Genomic DNA, 18,599 nt, shown 5'->3' on the forward strand with positions numbered 1-18,599 from the left:
CTGAGAGCCTGAACCTGCCCCAGCCCCAGCCCCAGCAGCCTCTGGCTCCATTTCTAGCCCATATGTCACCGTACAGGAAATCTTTTTCTTTTTTCTTTTTCTTTTTCTTTTTCTTTTTCTTTCTTTGTTTCTTTCTTTCTTTCTTTTTTTTTTTTTTGTTTTTTTTTTGTTACTTGAGTGAGCCTCTATTGTTTACAACCACAAAAGCCCAACTAGAAGTTTAGCAAGAATCTTGGCTAATCTGTGACATCATTTCAAATAAGCTTTATCTGATCAGGGTCTGAAGAGGGATCCCCTCCTTATGAGAGGGGAATACATTCCAAGAACCCCAGTGGATACCTGAAACTGGGGATAGTACTAAGCCCTAGGCATACTGTGTTTTGTCCTATATATACATATCTCCAGTAAAGTTTGATCTCTAAATTAGGCACTGTAAGATTCATCAACTAACAATTAAATAGAACAACATAAGAACTCGTGTAAAAGTTACATGAATGTGGTCTCTCTCAAAATATCTTACTGTACTACATTCACACTTTTGGTGATGACATGAGATGATAAAATGCCTACATGATGAGACAAAGGGAAGTGAACAACATGGGCATTGTGACATCACATTTGGTTACTACTGACCTTCTGATGATATGTCAGAAGGAGGGTCATCTGTTACTAGACCACAGGTGGCTGCAGATAACCAAAACCACGGAAAACAATGCTGTAAATAGAGAGCAATTGCTGTATCCCTTCTGAATGGCCTATTCTTTCCCTCAGTCACTGTCTCCCTGCTAATCAAGATTCATCTTACTTCCTGGCTATTGTAGTTCACTGCTTCTCCCATCATCAAGACTTAATCCATGTTTCATACTCTCAGAACCATCTGGGAGCACTGCTACTCAAGTAATGAGATAATGAATAAAACGGCTTACAGCCTTTTCCCTCCTCAGCTAGCTTTTTCACACTTTCATGAGTATCTTTAGTTATTTTTACTTACTTCTGAATATGGCAGTTCTACCACAGTAATGAGACCAGTAGGAGGGATTACTCAAGTGTGTATTCTGAATTCCCTTCTTTTTAAATTTTTATTTATTTGTTTTTTTAAGATTTTATTTATTTATTTGACAGAGAGAGATCACAGTAGGAGAGAGGAAGGGAAGAGATCACAGAGAGAGGAAGGGAAGCAGGTCTCCTGCCGAGCAGAGAGCCCGATATGGGACTCCATCCCAGGACCCTGAGATCATGACCTGAGCCGAAGGCAGCGGCTTAACCACCTGAGCCACCCAGGCGCCCCACCCTTCTTTTTTTAATACAGAGTAGCATACTATACCATACTCAAACTCTTGCCCAACACTGCCATTTCCCCCATGCCATTGACTTTTCATTTATATACAGGATAATTCACTTTAAAAAATATGAACTAAGTACTTTCTGTGTTACAAGAACTATGAACAAAGAGCCTAAGGTCTTGTGCAAGAGACAGACAACAATGGGTAATGACAATATATTATAATGAGTATGTACTTCGGCAGGAGTTGGCAAACTTTTCCCGTAAAGGGCCAAATAGTAAATATTTTTGATTTGTGGGCCACATAGTCTGTTGTAACTACACAATTCAGCCACATGAAAGCAGCCATAAACAATAGTAAATAAGTAGATAGGGCTGCATTCTAACAAAATTTCTCTCACAAAAACAGATGATAGGCTAATTTGGCCCATAGGTCATTGTTTGCCAACCATCATTCTGTGGTGAGAACATCCTTTTATTCAATAATTACTTATTGAACACTTCTTAATCTAGTCCTTTTGCTATTCTATGTGCTAGGGTGAAACAGTAACCCAAACATATAAAACCCGTTTCCTGACGGAACTTAGAGAAGTGGAGAAGATGGATGCTAATCATATATATATATATATATATATATATATATATATATGGTAAATTCTAAAAAGAGAAACAAAGCAGGAAAGAAACTATGAAGAGTCAGAGGAGTGTGCTAAATTTTGGATGAGGTCACCATGGACGGCTCTGCCTAGAAGGTGACTTTGGGAAAAGCCTGGAAAAAAATGGGAAAACCAGCCATGGAGAAATAAATCTAGAGGAAGTACCTTCTAGCAGAGTGAAAAGCCACTGAACAGCTCATGTGGTAGGAGTCTGTCTGTCAAGTCCAAGTCTGTCTGACAAGTCTGTCTGTCAAGGCCTGTGTGGCTGGAAGCCGGGTAGGAGGTGAGGCAAGAAGTAACTGGTGCCAGATCAGCTAGGGTACTGTCGGTTATAGTAGTAATGAGCTAGGCATGAGCTAGGAATGAGCTAGGAAGCTGCTGGAGAATTCTAGGTAGAGGAATGACTGGATCTGAGTTATACTAATAGGATTACTCTGGCAGCTATGTTCAAAACAGACTGGGAATGGGGAGGCATGAGCAAAAGGGCTGAGACCAGTTAAGAGGCTATTGCAATAATACAAGTGAGAGAGGAGGGGGCCAGAACAGGGTGGTGGCAGGAGGAGGAACGAGAAGGGATACAAATGAGACAGCTAATTGTTATTTGAGGACAAGGAATGTTCCCAAGAAGGGGAAAGTGACATTCTGAGACTTGAGAGGTAAGTAGGACCTATGTAAGTATCAAGCTAGGGGAGTCAGACCCACAGCTGCAGAGGTCCTGGTGAGACATGGGATATGTGGCTGGTGTCCAGGGAATTGATGACGCAGCAGCATCCGCCAGCGGATGGCACTCCAATGAAACACATCCTCCGAGAAACCCCCAGTGCCCACATTGACCATATGCTCCACCCTCTCCCCAACCTACTTCCACGGGTTAGGGGTAAGACCCACCAAGAAGATTTAACTTTCCTCTGGTTGCTTAAGTAACATCCAAACAGGGTTCCCAGAGGAAACGACAAAGAAAACATTTGTAAGTGTGCAGTGTTCTTTGAGATTCCAAGGCTTAAATTCTAGGAAGGGATCCCTCAGTGAAATCATCTGAGACAGACTGGCATCTGACCAGGATGCTGGGGCCAGCACACCAACTCCTAGGAAAACACCAGAGTATCTTAAACAACGGACTGTAGTTGGAGACAAGGGTCTCTCCTAAAAATTTTCTAAGAGGAAATATTTTCAACCCAGACATCCCACATGGCTATCTCACAAGTCTGTCTATTTGGCTAGGAAATCAGCGCAGAAAGGAGAAAAACAACCTCTCCCCTACTTACCTGGAGAGAAAAATTCATTGAGCCAGGTGGACAGAAAAATTGTGGACTTTACCCTGAAATAGGATACCTACTGGGACTAGGGAGAAATGGGCCTATAGGAAAACAAACATGAGACATTTCTATTTGTAGGTAAGCTTTTTAAGTTTACCAGAAGTATTTTATTTCTTTCCTCTTATTGCCTTTGTTGTGTGAAATGGATAAGGGAAGGTGAGACTCATCTCTTGAGAGTTTACCCTGCTTGTACATTTTGAAGGGGAGAGATTGAGAGGTCTCTTTGTTTCATGTTAAAGTTTCTCCCCCACTTCTTTTCTCTCTGCTCTCTTTTACCTCTTATGCTTATTTTTCTTGGGCTTTTTTTCTTTTTTTTTCCTTTTGGCTACAGGGAACTTTACTTAAACCATTCGTAGTTTCCACCAGAAGTCTTGTGAATCTCAACTTCAAAAGAAACATATAATGAAGCCTGGCTGATGTTTAACAGACCTGCCACTGCAGGGGCCCAGCCCAACAGTTCCTTTGGCTCAACAGCCACAGAGGGTGGGTGAGCAAAGTGCAGCTAATACTAAACCTCCCAGTCTGGGTAGTGCCGATTTCTCTACCAGTTCCCTCTGACAGCACGTGCATCAGCCCTCCGGCCCCTGGATACAAACCCTGCGCTGTGCAAGTGCAGACACCACTCTCAGATATGCCCCTGCAGGGCACCTCCCAGCTCACTCTCTGGAGGACCCTTCTAGAGCCAAGTGGACCATGTCCTAGCACTGCCATGTCAAGCAGTCCTTCTGCTCTCAAACTCCCCAGTACAAAACTCAGGGAATTTGGCAGAAAAGAAACAGTGAGTCATCAACATGCAGAGACCTTAGCCTACCATAGGCTTCAAAAAACAAATGTGTAAGCATCCCATTATCTGCTTCACAGCATGGTCTGACACTAGACGATTGATTACTTCCTTAACCTATGCTCAGCCATTTGTTTTTATTTGGTGATTTTTCTCCTGATGAAAATAATACTATGAGATCTGACATACAGAACCCAAAATGGAGAAGCAAGCACACTGTTCCTAATTTAAGTGGACATTAAGCTCAACACTGATGTGAAAAGGAGCGAAAGAACAAGGGATAAAAAGTAGGTTTGGAAGCAAGAGCCCTTCTTTACCTCTGAGACATAATTTTAGAGAGAAAAATAACAGAAACAAAGCTGAAGTATGCAAAGGTCAGGGAAGCTGAATGTCCCTTAAGGCATGGAGATTCCCTTGGCTTGGCTTCCTAGGATACGCCATAGGGAGTGGTCAACATTTGTGATTTTATTAGGCAGATTCTCAACCTTCTTCCTGCCTTCAGCTCTTGTAGATGCTCTCCCAGGGTGGCTACTATGTACAAAGAGACATCTGGCCATGTAGCCTTCCCTACCCATAAGCCAAGTTCCTCTAACTTGATAATTCTATTCAACTGGCTGGGTAATGTATCTATAATTCATATCTCCTTCTGACCAGCCCAAGTCTGATAAATACTCTTCCTTTGATAAGCCCATCTGGGTTACAGATGTTTGATGTTGGAATCCTCAGGCTCTGTGCTCCTCTCAGAGCCTTTGGGGGAGGTCATTTGGGCTAGATTTCTTGCTGAGGGTGGGGAAATATTGAGTGAGGTTTGAAAAATGAGGAGGATTGTTCATATGCCGATCACTGCACTTGCATATTAGTAATCTATCTGTAGGTGTGTCCTCCATTTCCCAACTATCCCCCACTAACCTATAAGCTCCTGAGAAGACTCTGTTTGTGGCACACTCTGTTTGCTCAAAAACTGTCTAGCATGGCATTTGTTAAAGATGGATTCCTTCAGAGTCACAGTATAATGGAATTATGAGCTTGAACTCTGTGATCTAATTATAATAATAGAACACTATATATGAATAGTAAAGACAACCACTAGCTCAACCAAGTTACACACTTAGAAATATCCAGAGATCTATGTCTCTATGAATTCATAGTCCTTCCAAACAACCCAAGCCATAGCCCAGAAAAGCAGTCTGCTTCCATATTCTGCTTTCAGTGCATTGGCCTGGATTTAATTTTGATAAAATAAATCCAGGGAATTCTGACAAAATTACTAAAACCCTCGACTAAGTTGCTAGCACCTGCTCTTTATATATTCTTTATATTTGTCCCTCTGCTTAGCTCACTGTGTCCAGCACATCAATAATCATTTTTCAAAATATGGTTCTTGCCAATAAGAGTTATGAAAAACACTCAATATTTTTAATAAAAAAAATAGCATAAGGAATACAAGGCAGAGGATAGAAGGGAAAAAGTCTATATATGAAATAAATATAAGGGAGTTGGGAAACAGAATAGTTCTCCTCTCCACTATGCAGATTTCTTCCTCCAAAAGAAGATATTCAGAGCTAATTATCCTTTTTTAGATCATGATAAGTAGAGATTCAAAAGCGTGTCTCCTATTGTGAACAAGTGCTAGATATTTCAGGAAATCCACCCGCATGAAAGACAGATAGAAAGGGTAGGGACGGGGGAAGGAAAAATAAAAGTCAACTGCAGATGAGTCAGATATCATGCACAGGGGGGAAAAATCAGAATATGTCTTATTTTTAGCCTCAAAGAATTTTGTATCCTTAAAATAAAAATAGATTAATATAGAAAGTCCAAAAAAAGAAGGTCTTAAAAATATTATTGTTAAAATTAAAAATTCAGTAGAAGAGTTGGAAGATAAACTCAAGGAAATAAAAGGAAGGAAGGAAGGAAGGATGGAAAGAAGAGAACCCTCTTCCACTGTTGGTGGGAATGCAAGTTGGTGCAGCCTCTTTGGAGAACGGTGTGGAGATTCCTCAAGAAATTAAAAATAGAACCTCCCTATGGCCCTGCAATTGCACTACTGGGTATTTACCCCAAAGATACAGATGTAGTGAAAAGAAGCACCATCTATACCCCAATGTTTATAGCAGCAATGGCCACGGTCGCCAAACTGTGGAAAGAACCAAGACGCCCTTCAACGGATGATTGGATAAGGAAGATGTGGTCCATATACACTATGGAGTATTATGCCTCCATCAGAAAGGACAAATACCCAACTTTTGTAGCAACATGAACGGGACTGGAAGAGATGATGCTGAATGAAATAAGTCAAGCAGAGAGAGTCAATTGTCATATGGTTTCACTTATTTATGGAGCATAACAAATAGCATGGAGGACATGGGGAGATAGAGAGGAGAAGGGAGTTGGGGAAATTGGAAGGGGAGGTGATCCATGAGAGACTATGGACTCTGAAAAACAATCTGAGGGTTTTGAAGGGGAAGGGGGTGGGAGGTCGGGATACCAGGTGGTGGGTATTATAGAGGGCACAGATTGCATGGAGCACTGGGTGTGGTGCAAAAATAATGAATACTGTTATGCTGAAAATAAAAAATAAATTAAAAAAAATATATATGAGAGAGGGCACCTGGGTGGCTCAATGGGTTAAAGCCTCTGCCTTTGGCTCAGGTCATGATTCCAGGGTCCTGGAATTGAGTTCTGCATCAGGCTGTCTACTCAGCAGGGAGCCTGCTTCCTCCTCTCTCTCTCTCTCTCTCTCTCTCTCTGCCTGCCTCTCTGCCTACTTGTGATCTCTGTCAAATAAATAAGTAAAATCTTTTTTAAAAAATGAGAGAAAAAAGAGAATAAGTTCAGGAGGTCCATCTTCAGGAGCTTGCTGGAGGGGAGGGAGGTGGGAGGGATGAGGTAGCTGATGGAGGTTGGGGAGGTTATGTGCTATGGAGAGTGATGTGAATTGTGTAAGACTGATGAATCGCATACCTGTACCCCTGAAACAAATAATACATTATATGTTATTTTTAAAAAAGAAGTATCAAAGTAATAATTCAAGGCAGTTTGCCAAAGTTAAGGGCATGAGTATCTAAATCAAAAGGACAATTGAGTGCTCAACAAAAGAAAAATAAAAGGCCAACCCTAAAAAAATTATCATAAAATCCCGAAAGTAACAAGGATAAGATTCTAAACAATTTTTAAAGGAAACAAAACTTTCACCTCTAAAAAGACACACAATTATCAAAAGAGGAGCTACAGCCAACTAATGAATTTTTTCAAAAAGTCTGAGAGAAAATGTTTTCCAACCCAAAATTTTACACCATGGCAAACTATCAATTTTGTGTAAAGGCAAAACAAAAACATTTTGAGAAGTGTTTTTCAGAAAAAGTTACTTAAAACATTCTTTCTTAGAAAGTTACCCAAGGATATCTTCCGGTAAAATAAGGTTATAAATTAAATGTCCAGTAAGGTAAGGTAATAAAAAGAAAGATAATCATGCAGTTCAGGACACAGTGGCTCCAACCAAAAAGCAGAATTTCTGGGATGACAACTGTGCAGCAGACTAGATAACTCGTCAAAATGGGAGGAGAAGGGTCATCTGGGTGGCTCAATCAGTTAAGTGTCAACTCTTGATTTTGACTCAGGTCATGATTTCAGGGTCCTGAGCTCAAGCCCCACATTGGGCTCCTGCTAAGCATGGAGCCTGCTTAAGAGTCTCTCTCTCACTCTCCCCCTGCCTCTTATCCTACCCCAAACACACACATGCACTCTCTCTTGCTCTCTCTCAAATACAAAGAAAAAAAGATTAGAAGAGGAGAGAAAAAATAGAATGAACTAGAAGGAAGATCTCCACAGAATGAAAAAAAAAGACACAGTCTATAGATTAACTGATAAGATAAAAACAATGGAGGTTATCAAAAATGATAGCAGGAAGAAAGGAAGAAATAAGGGAAGGAGGGAGGGAAGAAACAGAGACTCAAGGGGTAGGGTGGGAGGAGGAAGGGAAGCTATGCCAGGAAAAAAATATAATAATGGAATCATAGTTTGTTCTGCAGGGAAAAAAAATCAAAGCTATGATGTTGTAAATATATATAACTGATCTAACTAAAGATGGTCATATAACTATACTGAAAAGATGGAGGAGAGAAGAAGGAAACATTATAAAAGTCAAAGTCTCCTCTTCATCATAAGAGCAACCCAATGCATAATGTTTAAAATCAATGGATCAAGTAATATAAATACAATATTTGAAGACATGGAGGTAATTGCCAAAAGAGACCGGTAAAATGATCAAATATGAGAGCAAGGCTAGCGGGTGGAGAAGGGTAGGAAAAGTTGGGCCGCAGACTGCCATTCCTCCTCATGTCTTTTGGTACAGCTTGATATTTGGAACCATGAGCATTTATTACTATGATTTAAATATTTTTAACTATCAAAAAAAGTATAAAGAGTTTGTTTTTATTCCACAAAGTGAATTTTGTATGTCGGGGTAGGCAGGTTTGAAACATGTCTGGGTCTAGGGCTAGAAAGGGATAAGTTGCCATGGCAACTCTGTGTCAGTAAAGGGACTAAGTTATAAACACCTAGTTAAGGGTCGTAGCTGTAGGTGTTTGGAGACATACAGGACCACTCTAAGAATGATGCCTGGGCACCTGGCAGTGGGCTGTTGTAATCAGCAAGGAGAAAAATAAGAAGAAGCCAGATTTCCCTGTCTCCCCAGAGAGCTGGCAACCTCTGTTGTTAGTGAGGTTGGGCTTCTGCTTAAGGTTATCAAAATCTAAAACCTAAACCCAAACAGAATCTTTCTTATGTGAATATTTCTGGGAATGCTATCACTTCCACCTCGTATTATTATATAAACAAATGGCTTCCCATCTGCCAGGTCTAATAATGACAATAATTAACGTTAGTTTAGGACAATTTTTTTTAAACATCAGTCACCAAGCATTTTTCTATCCCTTATGTCATCTGATTCACAAAATAACCCAAGGATACAAGTAATGCAATTTATTACTGCAATCACACTCTTTTTAGACAAGACATCTGAATTTCAGAAAGTGAACTGCACAGTTTATAGTTAAGTAGCAAGGGCTTTCAAATCCAACTGTGTCCTGATTCCAAATTTTACACTTAGTCTTTGACATCACATGCCTGAACTACAAGCTGATCTATTAATTACTGTTAACTGACTGCCCACACACAGGGATGCCGCGAATTACTATACAAGTTGTGGCCAACAAACATAAAGGCAGCCACCCAGGTATTGGGTGAGAGCTGAGATCCAGTCTTCCCTGCTCCTGCCAACACTACACCTTAGCTCTGATGTGAGCCTTTTTATAATCTGTACAAAGGTACCAGTTGTCATGAGGAAGCCTTGCCTGCATACTCAAATTAACAAGTTTACCACCCACCTCTCTCCTTTCTTACCTCCTCCAACACTCCACAACCCCTGCATTGACAGTAATGGAAATCCTCTTACTGGTTTCTGTCTCACAATAGAAGACACATCAGATTCATTAATTCGTTACAATAAACATGAGACAAATGACTATATGTTGGGGCTATTCCTGGCACTAAGTATGTAGTGCTTAACAAGGGCCCTGATCTCATGGAATGATATTTCTGCCAGGAGAAAGAGGAACTAAAGTACAAGAAAACATTAGAAGGGATGAGTGTTACACAAAGTATCAAAATTAGCTGACGTAATAGTGATTGAGTAGCTTAATTCGGGGAAATCAGGAAAGGCTTTTTCAGGAGGTGACATTTCAGTTGATATTGAAATGACAAGAGAAAACCCACCAAGAGAAGATCAAGGGAAAGAGGTTTCCAAGAAAATGAAACAGTAATTGCAAAACCCATGGACAAGATCAAGCCTGATCTCCTCATCCAAACAGGAGAGAGGCAGGGTGACTGTGCAGTGAGGGTGTGAGAGTGGAAAAAGTGGGGAGGTAGGCAGGGGTCTGCTTACAGCACACTGCAAGCCAGGTGGGGGATGTGGATTTGGTTCTAAGAACAGTGGGGAGGATGAAAGTAAGAAGGGGAGTAACAGGGATTTTTTATTTACCTTTTACAAAAGATCTTCCTGGATGATTTGTGGGGAATGGAATCTAATGAGGCAAAGAGGAAGACTGTGGTCACCTTGAGGAGACAGGGGATTAGCTGTAGAATGCCTTGTGTTCCTGAAGTTGCTGAACTGCCCAAAATTCACCAGAGGCACATGAGGCCTCTTCACGGATTTGTGTAATTTGCTGGGAAACTATGATTATAGGAAGGACGCTCACATACTATTGGTGCTGACTGGCTTCTGCCAGTGTTTACCTCGTTTGCTCTATGCAGAGCCCCTGGCCTCCTCTGGTTAACTAAGCTGTGTGGCTCTCCTGTGCCTCAAGCACCTGGGGCCTATGTCTTCAGGTGCACATCACACCATGTTTGCTCCACAGAAAATGAGTTCTGGGAGGTCTGTCCCTTGTCTTTGCCATCCCTGTGTCCCTAATTATGTAAAACCTAGGACTTCACAAAGGCTCAATAATGTCTGGTGAAAAGGATGGATGTTTTATTTGGGGGCTGTGTGAACCCTCTTTTCTCTCCAGAAACCAAAAGCATCGAATGATGTGAGAAATGCACCCTGTAGGTAGGACACCCCAAGCCCCAGTTCCTTACCTCCTGGGTGAGTCAGGGTCGAAGCAGGTCTTGTGAACATCAGCCACCTCGGGGTCGCAGCAGTCCCCGTCATCAAAGTCGTTCAGCATGTTGTTGCACTCCACATGGCAGAGCCCATCCCTGCGGTTCCAGGAGTAGCAGCGGCCGTGCAGGCGGCAGTCGCCCCCGTCGTAGCCCGTGAGCGGGTGCTCACACTCAGGGTCACAGTGGTCATTGCCGATTTTGCTGGGCTCACAGTTCACCAGCACAACCCGGTGGCGCAGGGTGGAGTTGTGGACCTGGTGGACACTCAGCTGCCAAGTAATGTTGTAGCGGCTGAAGGCGTCGCTCAGTGCCTTGTGCTGCCGGCGGATCTGCTCCTCGCTAACGATGGGGTTCAGGCCCTCATCATCACAGATGTTCACCACCTGGTAGCGGATCGCCTTCTCTCCCTGGAGGGGCTGGTGCCCATTGTAGTGGGAGATCAGCTCCACATTGTCACAAACTGTCCGCCCACAGAGCGGGGGCTGCAAAGGTGACAGAATCTCAGGCTGAGGCTCAAAGCCCTGCAGAACCTCACGCTGTGGGTACTCCCCATCCCTAAAGGGGGCCCACTGTTCTTCCAAGGGCTCAAAACTGGCAGTCAGGATCAGGGTGGTCAGATCCTCCACTCCTGTTGGATGCTGAGGACTGTGTTGGAGGTGGCTTTGTGGGAGGGCGGTCGACCAGAAGACCAGTGTACCCAGGTGTCCACGAAAATGGTGGCCATGCTCAGAGCTATCCCCCCCCAGAAGCAAAGAACGACAAGACGCCATGAAGGGACTGTTCAGGGGACCAGACTGCTCTGAGCTACTAGCCACCCGAGTGCCATCCACATACAGGGCCATACGCTGTCCATCATAAGTGGCCGCCACGTGTGTCCATGTGCCTGGTTGGTAGCGACTGTGGCCAGTCACAATGGTGGCTTTCTTCACACGGTCGGTGCGAAGGGAGAAGAAGAAGCGAGCGTCTCGCCTTCCCATGTCCTTCCCTGAGCGGATCCCTAGGGCCCAGCCCTTGTCACTGACAGTGTGGGAGCAGTTATCAAACACACCTGGGAAAGAAGGAAGAATCGAGGGGAGAAATACCAGATATAAAAGGGATGGAGAAAGGGAGAAGAAAACCCATATAAATAGCAAGAATGTAGGTTTTCAGTGGAGAAAAAATAAGTGCTACAGATTCCCCACCAGATATGCTTCTCTGGTACCCCATATCAGGTCATTCTGGCAACATCTATGCCCAAAAGGAATCAGATTTGAGATTCCATCCAATCTAACTCATTCTGGTATTTTTTGATAATCAAAATGAAACCTATGAGGGGGATATCTAAAGCAAGTGACAACCATCTTCTGACGTTTGTCACAGAAGTTCCTCACGCTGAGTCTATGTCTTCCTCCCTTCCTCAGAAGCCATGGGGGCAATCACAGTTTTTAGAAAAGACAATAATCTCCTATTCCCTCAAAAGGTCCTTTTTCTTCATTTGAATATTGAAATAATGATTCTCGTAGGGGAAAACAAGGAGTTGGTGAATAGACAAGTTCCTTAGAGAAGACTATAGCAGATACCATTCTCAGCCCACCATTTCCTCTATGCAAGGATGCCCATCAACAGTGAACAGCTGTTCCCCAGAGTAAACAAAATGGTATTGCCCCATCACCTTATAAGAAAAAATAATCACGTCAGTTAGAAAAATAGTGGTTCTATAACCAATGATGCCCACCATAGTACAAAGGTGAGACTCTACCAACACACACTGCTTTACCATCTTACTCAGTGGGCACAGGACTATCATGTCCAACTGAATAAACAAAGGGGGTCTACTTGTAGATAGCTAGACCATTAACATGTTGCCAGCAGGAAAAAGGAGTCAGATATAACACAACCACAGATAAGATAGGAATCCCAAAGACGATTTGGACGCCTCAAATGTTCCCAGAAACCCACCTGTAGTTATGAACCCACCATCCCCTCCAACACCTCTTCTAATAGTATATAGGTAGTCACGGGAGCAGATTTTACTTGTAAGTTACAAAGAGGCACTACATTCACACTGGAAATGTTTAGTAAACATTGCTTTTAAAAATATATTTTATTTATTTATTTGACAGACAGAGATCACAAGTAGGCAGGCAGAGAGAGAGGAAGGGAAGCAGGCTCCCTGCTGAGCAGAGAGCCCGATGCGGGGCTCGATCCCAGGACCCTGAGATCATGACCTGAGCGGAAGGCAGAGGCTTAACCCACTGAACCACCCAGGTGCCCCAGTACTGCTTTAAATAGTGAATAAATGATGGAGAATTCTGCTACTTCTGAATTACATATCTGGGCCTAACACCAAAAGTCATACACCCCCAGCCTGGTACATAAGAATTGTATTTATGCCCCTGAGTTCCTACATAATCCACTCAAACAGTAGTTCTCTATGGAGAATATGGACTTAAAAGCCATGAGGCTTCCTGTTGTGAATGCAGTCAAGTATTTTAAAACTCGCTACTTTTTCATAAATGACAGAGTATTTTTTCTTCTGCCTCTAGCATAGATCAGTAAACTGTGATTAAAAAATAATAATAATAGGGGTGCCTGGGTGGCTCAGTGGATTAAAGCCTCTGCCTTTGGCTCAGGTCATGATCTCAGGGTCCTGGGATGAAGCCCCACATCGGGATTTCTGCTCAGCAGGGAGCCTGCTTCCTCCTCTCTCTCTGACTGCTTCTCTGCCTACTTGTGATCGCTCTGTCTCTGTCAAATAAATAAATAAAATCTTTAAAAAAAAAAAAGAAGAAGAGTTTTTAAAAAATAAATAATAATAATAATAAACAGGGGCGCCTGGGTGGCTCAGTTGGTTAAGCAGCTACCTTTGGCTCAGGTCATGATCCGAGGGTCCTGGGATGGAGACCCATGTTGGGATCTCTGCTTGGTGGGGAGTCTGCTTCCCCCTCTGCCTGTCACTCCCCCAGCTTATGTTTTCTCTCTCTCTCTCTGTCAAATAAATCAATAAAATATTTTTTAAACCACTTTTTTAACAAAAGCAACTCTATCAGTCAGAATTTGAATTATTGGTGAGAACTAGGTATAATGCAATGGTGATGTTCCAGTTTTGCTTGTTTAGGTGGGGGCGGGGTGCGGTGGTTGTTTTTACACTGAGGTCTGCCTGGTAAAGGAACATAAATACTCCCGCTTTAACAAATTCTTGTGCAGAGTAGACTTTCAAAAGGGAAGACAAATCTAGAAATGAATAGTAAGTTCCCTGGTTCAGAGTTTCAATTTGGTTATCTTATTTTGGGATAAGTACATTTAGCCTTAATTATATCCATCTGCTGACCTATGAGCAAATGTGCTACAATATTTAATACAAGGACCATGAAGTTACTCAGCTCCCAAGTAGTAAATATCCACTAGTTTTTAGAAGTTAGAATTGGGGAAACTATTTTATATCTGTTGCATATAAATATGTGTATCTACAGATCTTTCTTGACTTACAATGGGGTTACTTCTTGATTAACCTATCATAAGTTGAAAATGTATTGAATAAAGCTAGCCTACTGAACATTGCAGGTTAGCTTAGCCTACCTTACACGTCTCCAAACACCTACAGTAGCATGCAGTTGAGCAAAATCACCCAAGAGACTATTTTATTATCAAGTGTTGAGTATCTCATGTAACTTACTAAATACTGTACTAAACATGAAACAAAGAATGGCTATATGGGTACAGAATGGCTGGAAGGGTATAAGTTGTCTACCTTTGATCACATGACTCACTACAGCTATGTCACTGCTGCCCAGCAGCATCACAAGACAGTATTGGGACCATATACTGGTCCAATATTGGACCATATAAGAAAAGATCCAAATTCAGAATTCCAAGTACAGTTTCTACTGAATGTATATCACTTTCACACCATCATAAAGTCAAAAGATCATAAGATGAACCAGTAAAAGTCGGTCTGTCTATATGTGATTTGAATTACAAATGATTAGGCTTCACATATAAATTACCTCATTAATTAGCTTGTTATCTACCAGACATCTAGTTGCAATTTTGAACACTTTTGTTTACTGTTATTAGAATTTCTGGTTAGCATCAATAAAATAATTGTTTCTATTTATTTATCTCATAGGAAGCTATAAAATTATTGATAGTGTGTCTAAAGTGATGTTTTTAACTTCTTGAGACAATACAGAGAAGATGTAATTTTATCATACTAATTTAGTTTGGATTAATCTAAGTTTTAGTAATTATATTAGAAAGGATTTAATAGACGGAAGAACTAAAAATGGTCATTTTAGTTGGGAGTTATAACAAGTATGATAGAAGTATCACTTTTTAAATGATTACCAAAGAAATTTTTCTTTGTTTTCTAATTTAATAAGATGTCCCAAGTAGCATATAAGAAACCTCACTAAGTGCTTAGACAACTGCATTTTATTTATTGTCTTACCATTGTTCATCTATAGAAAGAGAACAATTTTTGAAGCACTGCCCTGCACTCATTCCATGCCAAAAAGAAAGAAAAAAAGAATTTTCTAACCCAATTATTGTGGACTGAATATTTGTATCCCCCTAAAGTTCATATGCTGAAACCTTAATTTCTATTGTGATGTTTTTGGAAGTGGAGCCTGTAGGAGGTAATTGGGTCATAAGGATGGAGCCCCACCACGGGGATTCGTGTTCTTTTAAGGAGAGGAAGAGAGCCAACCCTTCTTGCTCCCTGCCATGTGATGATACAAGAAAAGGATCATCTGCAAATCAGGAAGAAGATTCTCACCAGACATTGGATCTGCTGGCATCTTACACTTCCCAGCCTCTAGAACTGTGAGGAAAAACCTGCTTTTGTCTAAGCCACCAAGTCATCGTATATTTGTTCCAGCAGCCCAAACTAAGACACCCATGTTATCACCTAGCTGCGGATCAGAGTGACAAGTGAAACTTTTACAAATACAGGTTCTTGTGACCATGTTGAGAGCTGCTAACCCTAGTATATCTACAGAAGAAATCGCCCTTTTTACTACTGCCCAGTGGATGGAAATGCAGAAAACAGAATTTGGGAGTCATTGTGTTTTCCAATCAGTGAAGAAGAATTAGAAAGACTGCCATCAATGGTAAGTTAAATCAGACATGAAAGTGGAAAGCTCATCTGAAATTGCTTCCTACCATTTGTTTAAAAATTACATCTTATCAGGCATTTTAGTACAATCTATGTAACCATTGTACATACGTGTCCATTAATTTAGCAAACTAATGGAATGAGAAGTAGTTAAGAGAAATAAGGTCCATTGAATAGTGCACAGATATGATGCTATTAGGGAATGTCACCAATTGATTGTCTAGGAACTGATATTAATTGGGGCTTGTTATTATCAGTAATAAAACTCATATTTAAGACCACTAAAATGAAAATAAATATCCTCTACTCCCACTGAAAGATCTATTATTCCAAAAGAGGAAACTGGGGCACTGAAGTATGGTGTGCCTTACCTCCCTCTCCCTGCTAATCGCCACCATCAGCACCAACCTCTTTCATGAAATCTTGAGTTCAACCTTGTGAGGATTTTCAAATTTTCTGAAGACAAAGTAAGTAAATATTCCTCTCCTGCTGCATCTCTATAGTCCATACTAATAATCATCTGTTCCTCCAATCTGGAGGCTGTGGATTGAAATCTATGATTCTCTTCTCTCAAAACAGAATAAACCAATATAGTGAGGCTGAAATTGCACCCTCTGCTCAAACGTAGATATGAATCCAACACTGAACCCATAACCTGATGCTCCATGCTTCAACCCTAGCTGGTGGAAAGAGGATCGTGCTTGGTCCCCCTAATAAACCCTAGGACTGCCAACCTACTAAACCACAAAGGATTGACATTTCATCGCACTGTCTTGTCCCTTGAAGGAAATGAAATTTCACTTGGAATTAGTCACTTCAGTTCATCACATTTACTGAACATTCATCCCAGACATATAAAAATAGTTTCAGGGGCGTCTGGGTGCCTCAGTGGGTTAAACCTCTGCCTTCGGCTCAGGTCATGATCTCAAGGTCCTGGGATCAAACCCCACATAAGGCTCTCTGCTCAGCAGGAAGCCTGCTTCCCCCTTTGCCTCTGCCTGCCTTTCTGCCTACTTATGATCTCTCTCACTCTCGCTCTCGCTCTGTGTGTCAAATAAATAAATAAAATATTTTTTTAAATGTAGTTTCAGCTTTGGAAGAAAAAGCAGTCTTTGCCCTTGAGGAGCTATACTCTCATGGGTGAGTGGAAACATTGAGATGATTTCATACATCAAAACTTAAGATCAAGGAATACATAGGTAAGTGAAAACAGAGCCTAATCTCAACCCATATAATTTGGAGATAATTTCCTAAGGGGAAAAGACCCAAACCTACTCTTGAAGAGTGAGTAAGAGTTGGCCAGGCAAAAGAATTATGGATCACTCCACACAGTGGGGACAGCAAGATGGCAGGCAACACGGGTGGAAACAGGTCAAAGTAGGTCTTGCATAACACAGTAAGGGGCTTGGACTGAATAAGTTAGGGAATAGCTGGAGGTTTTCCTACTGTTGCCAAATGCCTCTGATATCCTGAGAGCACACAAAGGAACTGCAGCATGAAACATCCCATGGCTGGCCTTGCCCTGCACACTTGGTCCAACTGCAATTAAGGAACGTTCCAAAGCTTGCAGATGGACAACTGTGGCATAAGAAATACAGGAACACTACAAGAGTTCCGTGTAGTTAGTCCACCCACGTACCGGCACAGTAGATATTTATGAAGCAGTACTAGCTGCCAGTCTCTGTATTTGTGCTAAGGTTTTCTAGTGATCAAATGGCTATTTGACATCATGGAAGTTCAGTACGGTCCAGAAAATAAGCCTTAAATAAGTAACTACAATGAGATATGCTGACAGTGAGAAGTAAAAATAGCTATGTGAACAGCCAAAGAACCCCTTTATTAAAACATGGAAATAATACAGCAGAAATTCTCCCTAAAGTTATTAACCACCAGCTTTCTAGCACTGACCCATCTTGTTAATAATTTGATGCTACCCAAATCTACCCATGAAACTAGGGCTACCTTGATCACAATCAAAATGCCTGAAAAGTTTAGGGAGACCCAAAGCCAAGGAACTCCAAGATGTAAGTTCAAACGTTCCCAGATCAAACGTCCGGACATTTCACCCAGAAACGTTCACTGTAAAATTCCTTATATCAAATACCCATTTCAGCTGAATCTTCTAAACTGGGATGTAGTATTCTTTTTGTGAAGATTTTTTCCCCTTACTCCTTAGCATGGAAATATATTTCCCATTTATATTATACTTGAGCTTTCCAAAGCAATCTTGCGTAACTATCATTTAAATGGTAAAGCCATCCTGTGAGCTAGGCAGGATAATTATCACCAGTCTCCAGTCTCACTGTACAGATGAAGACACTGAGGGTCTGAGAGGTCAGGTATTAGGCCAGGTGCAGACAGTACACTACAGCTGAAGTGTCATGATTCAGATCCCAGGACAGATTTCTTTGCTGGGGAAACCACAGAACATGGTGGTTTCAAGCATGAGTCAGTGGACGTTTCAGTCTCCAGTCTGCTACTTAAAAAATGTGACCTCAGGAAAATTATGTCACCTTCCTGGGCATCAGTTTATTTATTTGCACATTGTACCTGTAAAATAAAATCTGTCCTTCACTGCTCTTCTCTTCCACATCCTTCAACCACAAGCTGAAATCACAGACCTACCTCCTGAGGTTGCTGGGAGAATTAAATAAAAGAACATATGTGAGAAAGATCAAGGCACAGTGCCTAACTTACACCAAGTGATGAACAAATATTAGTTATGATAAGGAAGAGTTTGATGATGAGACATCAAAGGGAAGAAGAAATCAGGTATAAAGCCAATGGTATGCTGTAAATATTTAACAAC

General features: G+C 41.5%; 1 protein-coding gene across 1 annotated transcript in view; it reads right to left on the bottom strand.

Moving 5' to 3' along the window:
• The window catches only part of PAPPA2 (pappalysin 2), a 286,664-nt gene that overhangs the window by 242,124 nt on the left and 25,941 nt on the right, over window positions 1-18,599 (bottom strand). The window contains exon 2 of the mRNA XM_059412848.1: window positions 10,672-11,743. Coding sequence (XP_059268831.1) covers window positions 10,672-11,743 — 1,072 coding nt within the window. The remainder of the gene's footprint in view (window positions 1-10,671; window positions 11,744-18,599) is intronic.

The sequence above is a fragment of the Mustela nigripes genome, chromosome 10 (assembly GCF_022355385.1).
Source record: "Mustela nigripes isolate SB6536 chromosome 10, MUSNIG.SB6536, whole genome shotgun sequence".
Lineage (NCBI taxonomy): Eukaryota > Metazoa > Chordata > Mammalia > Carnivora > Mustelidae > Mustela > Mustela nigripes.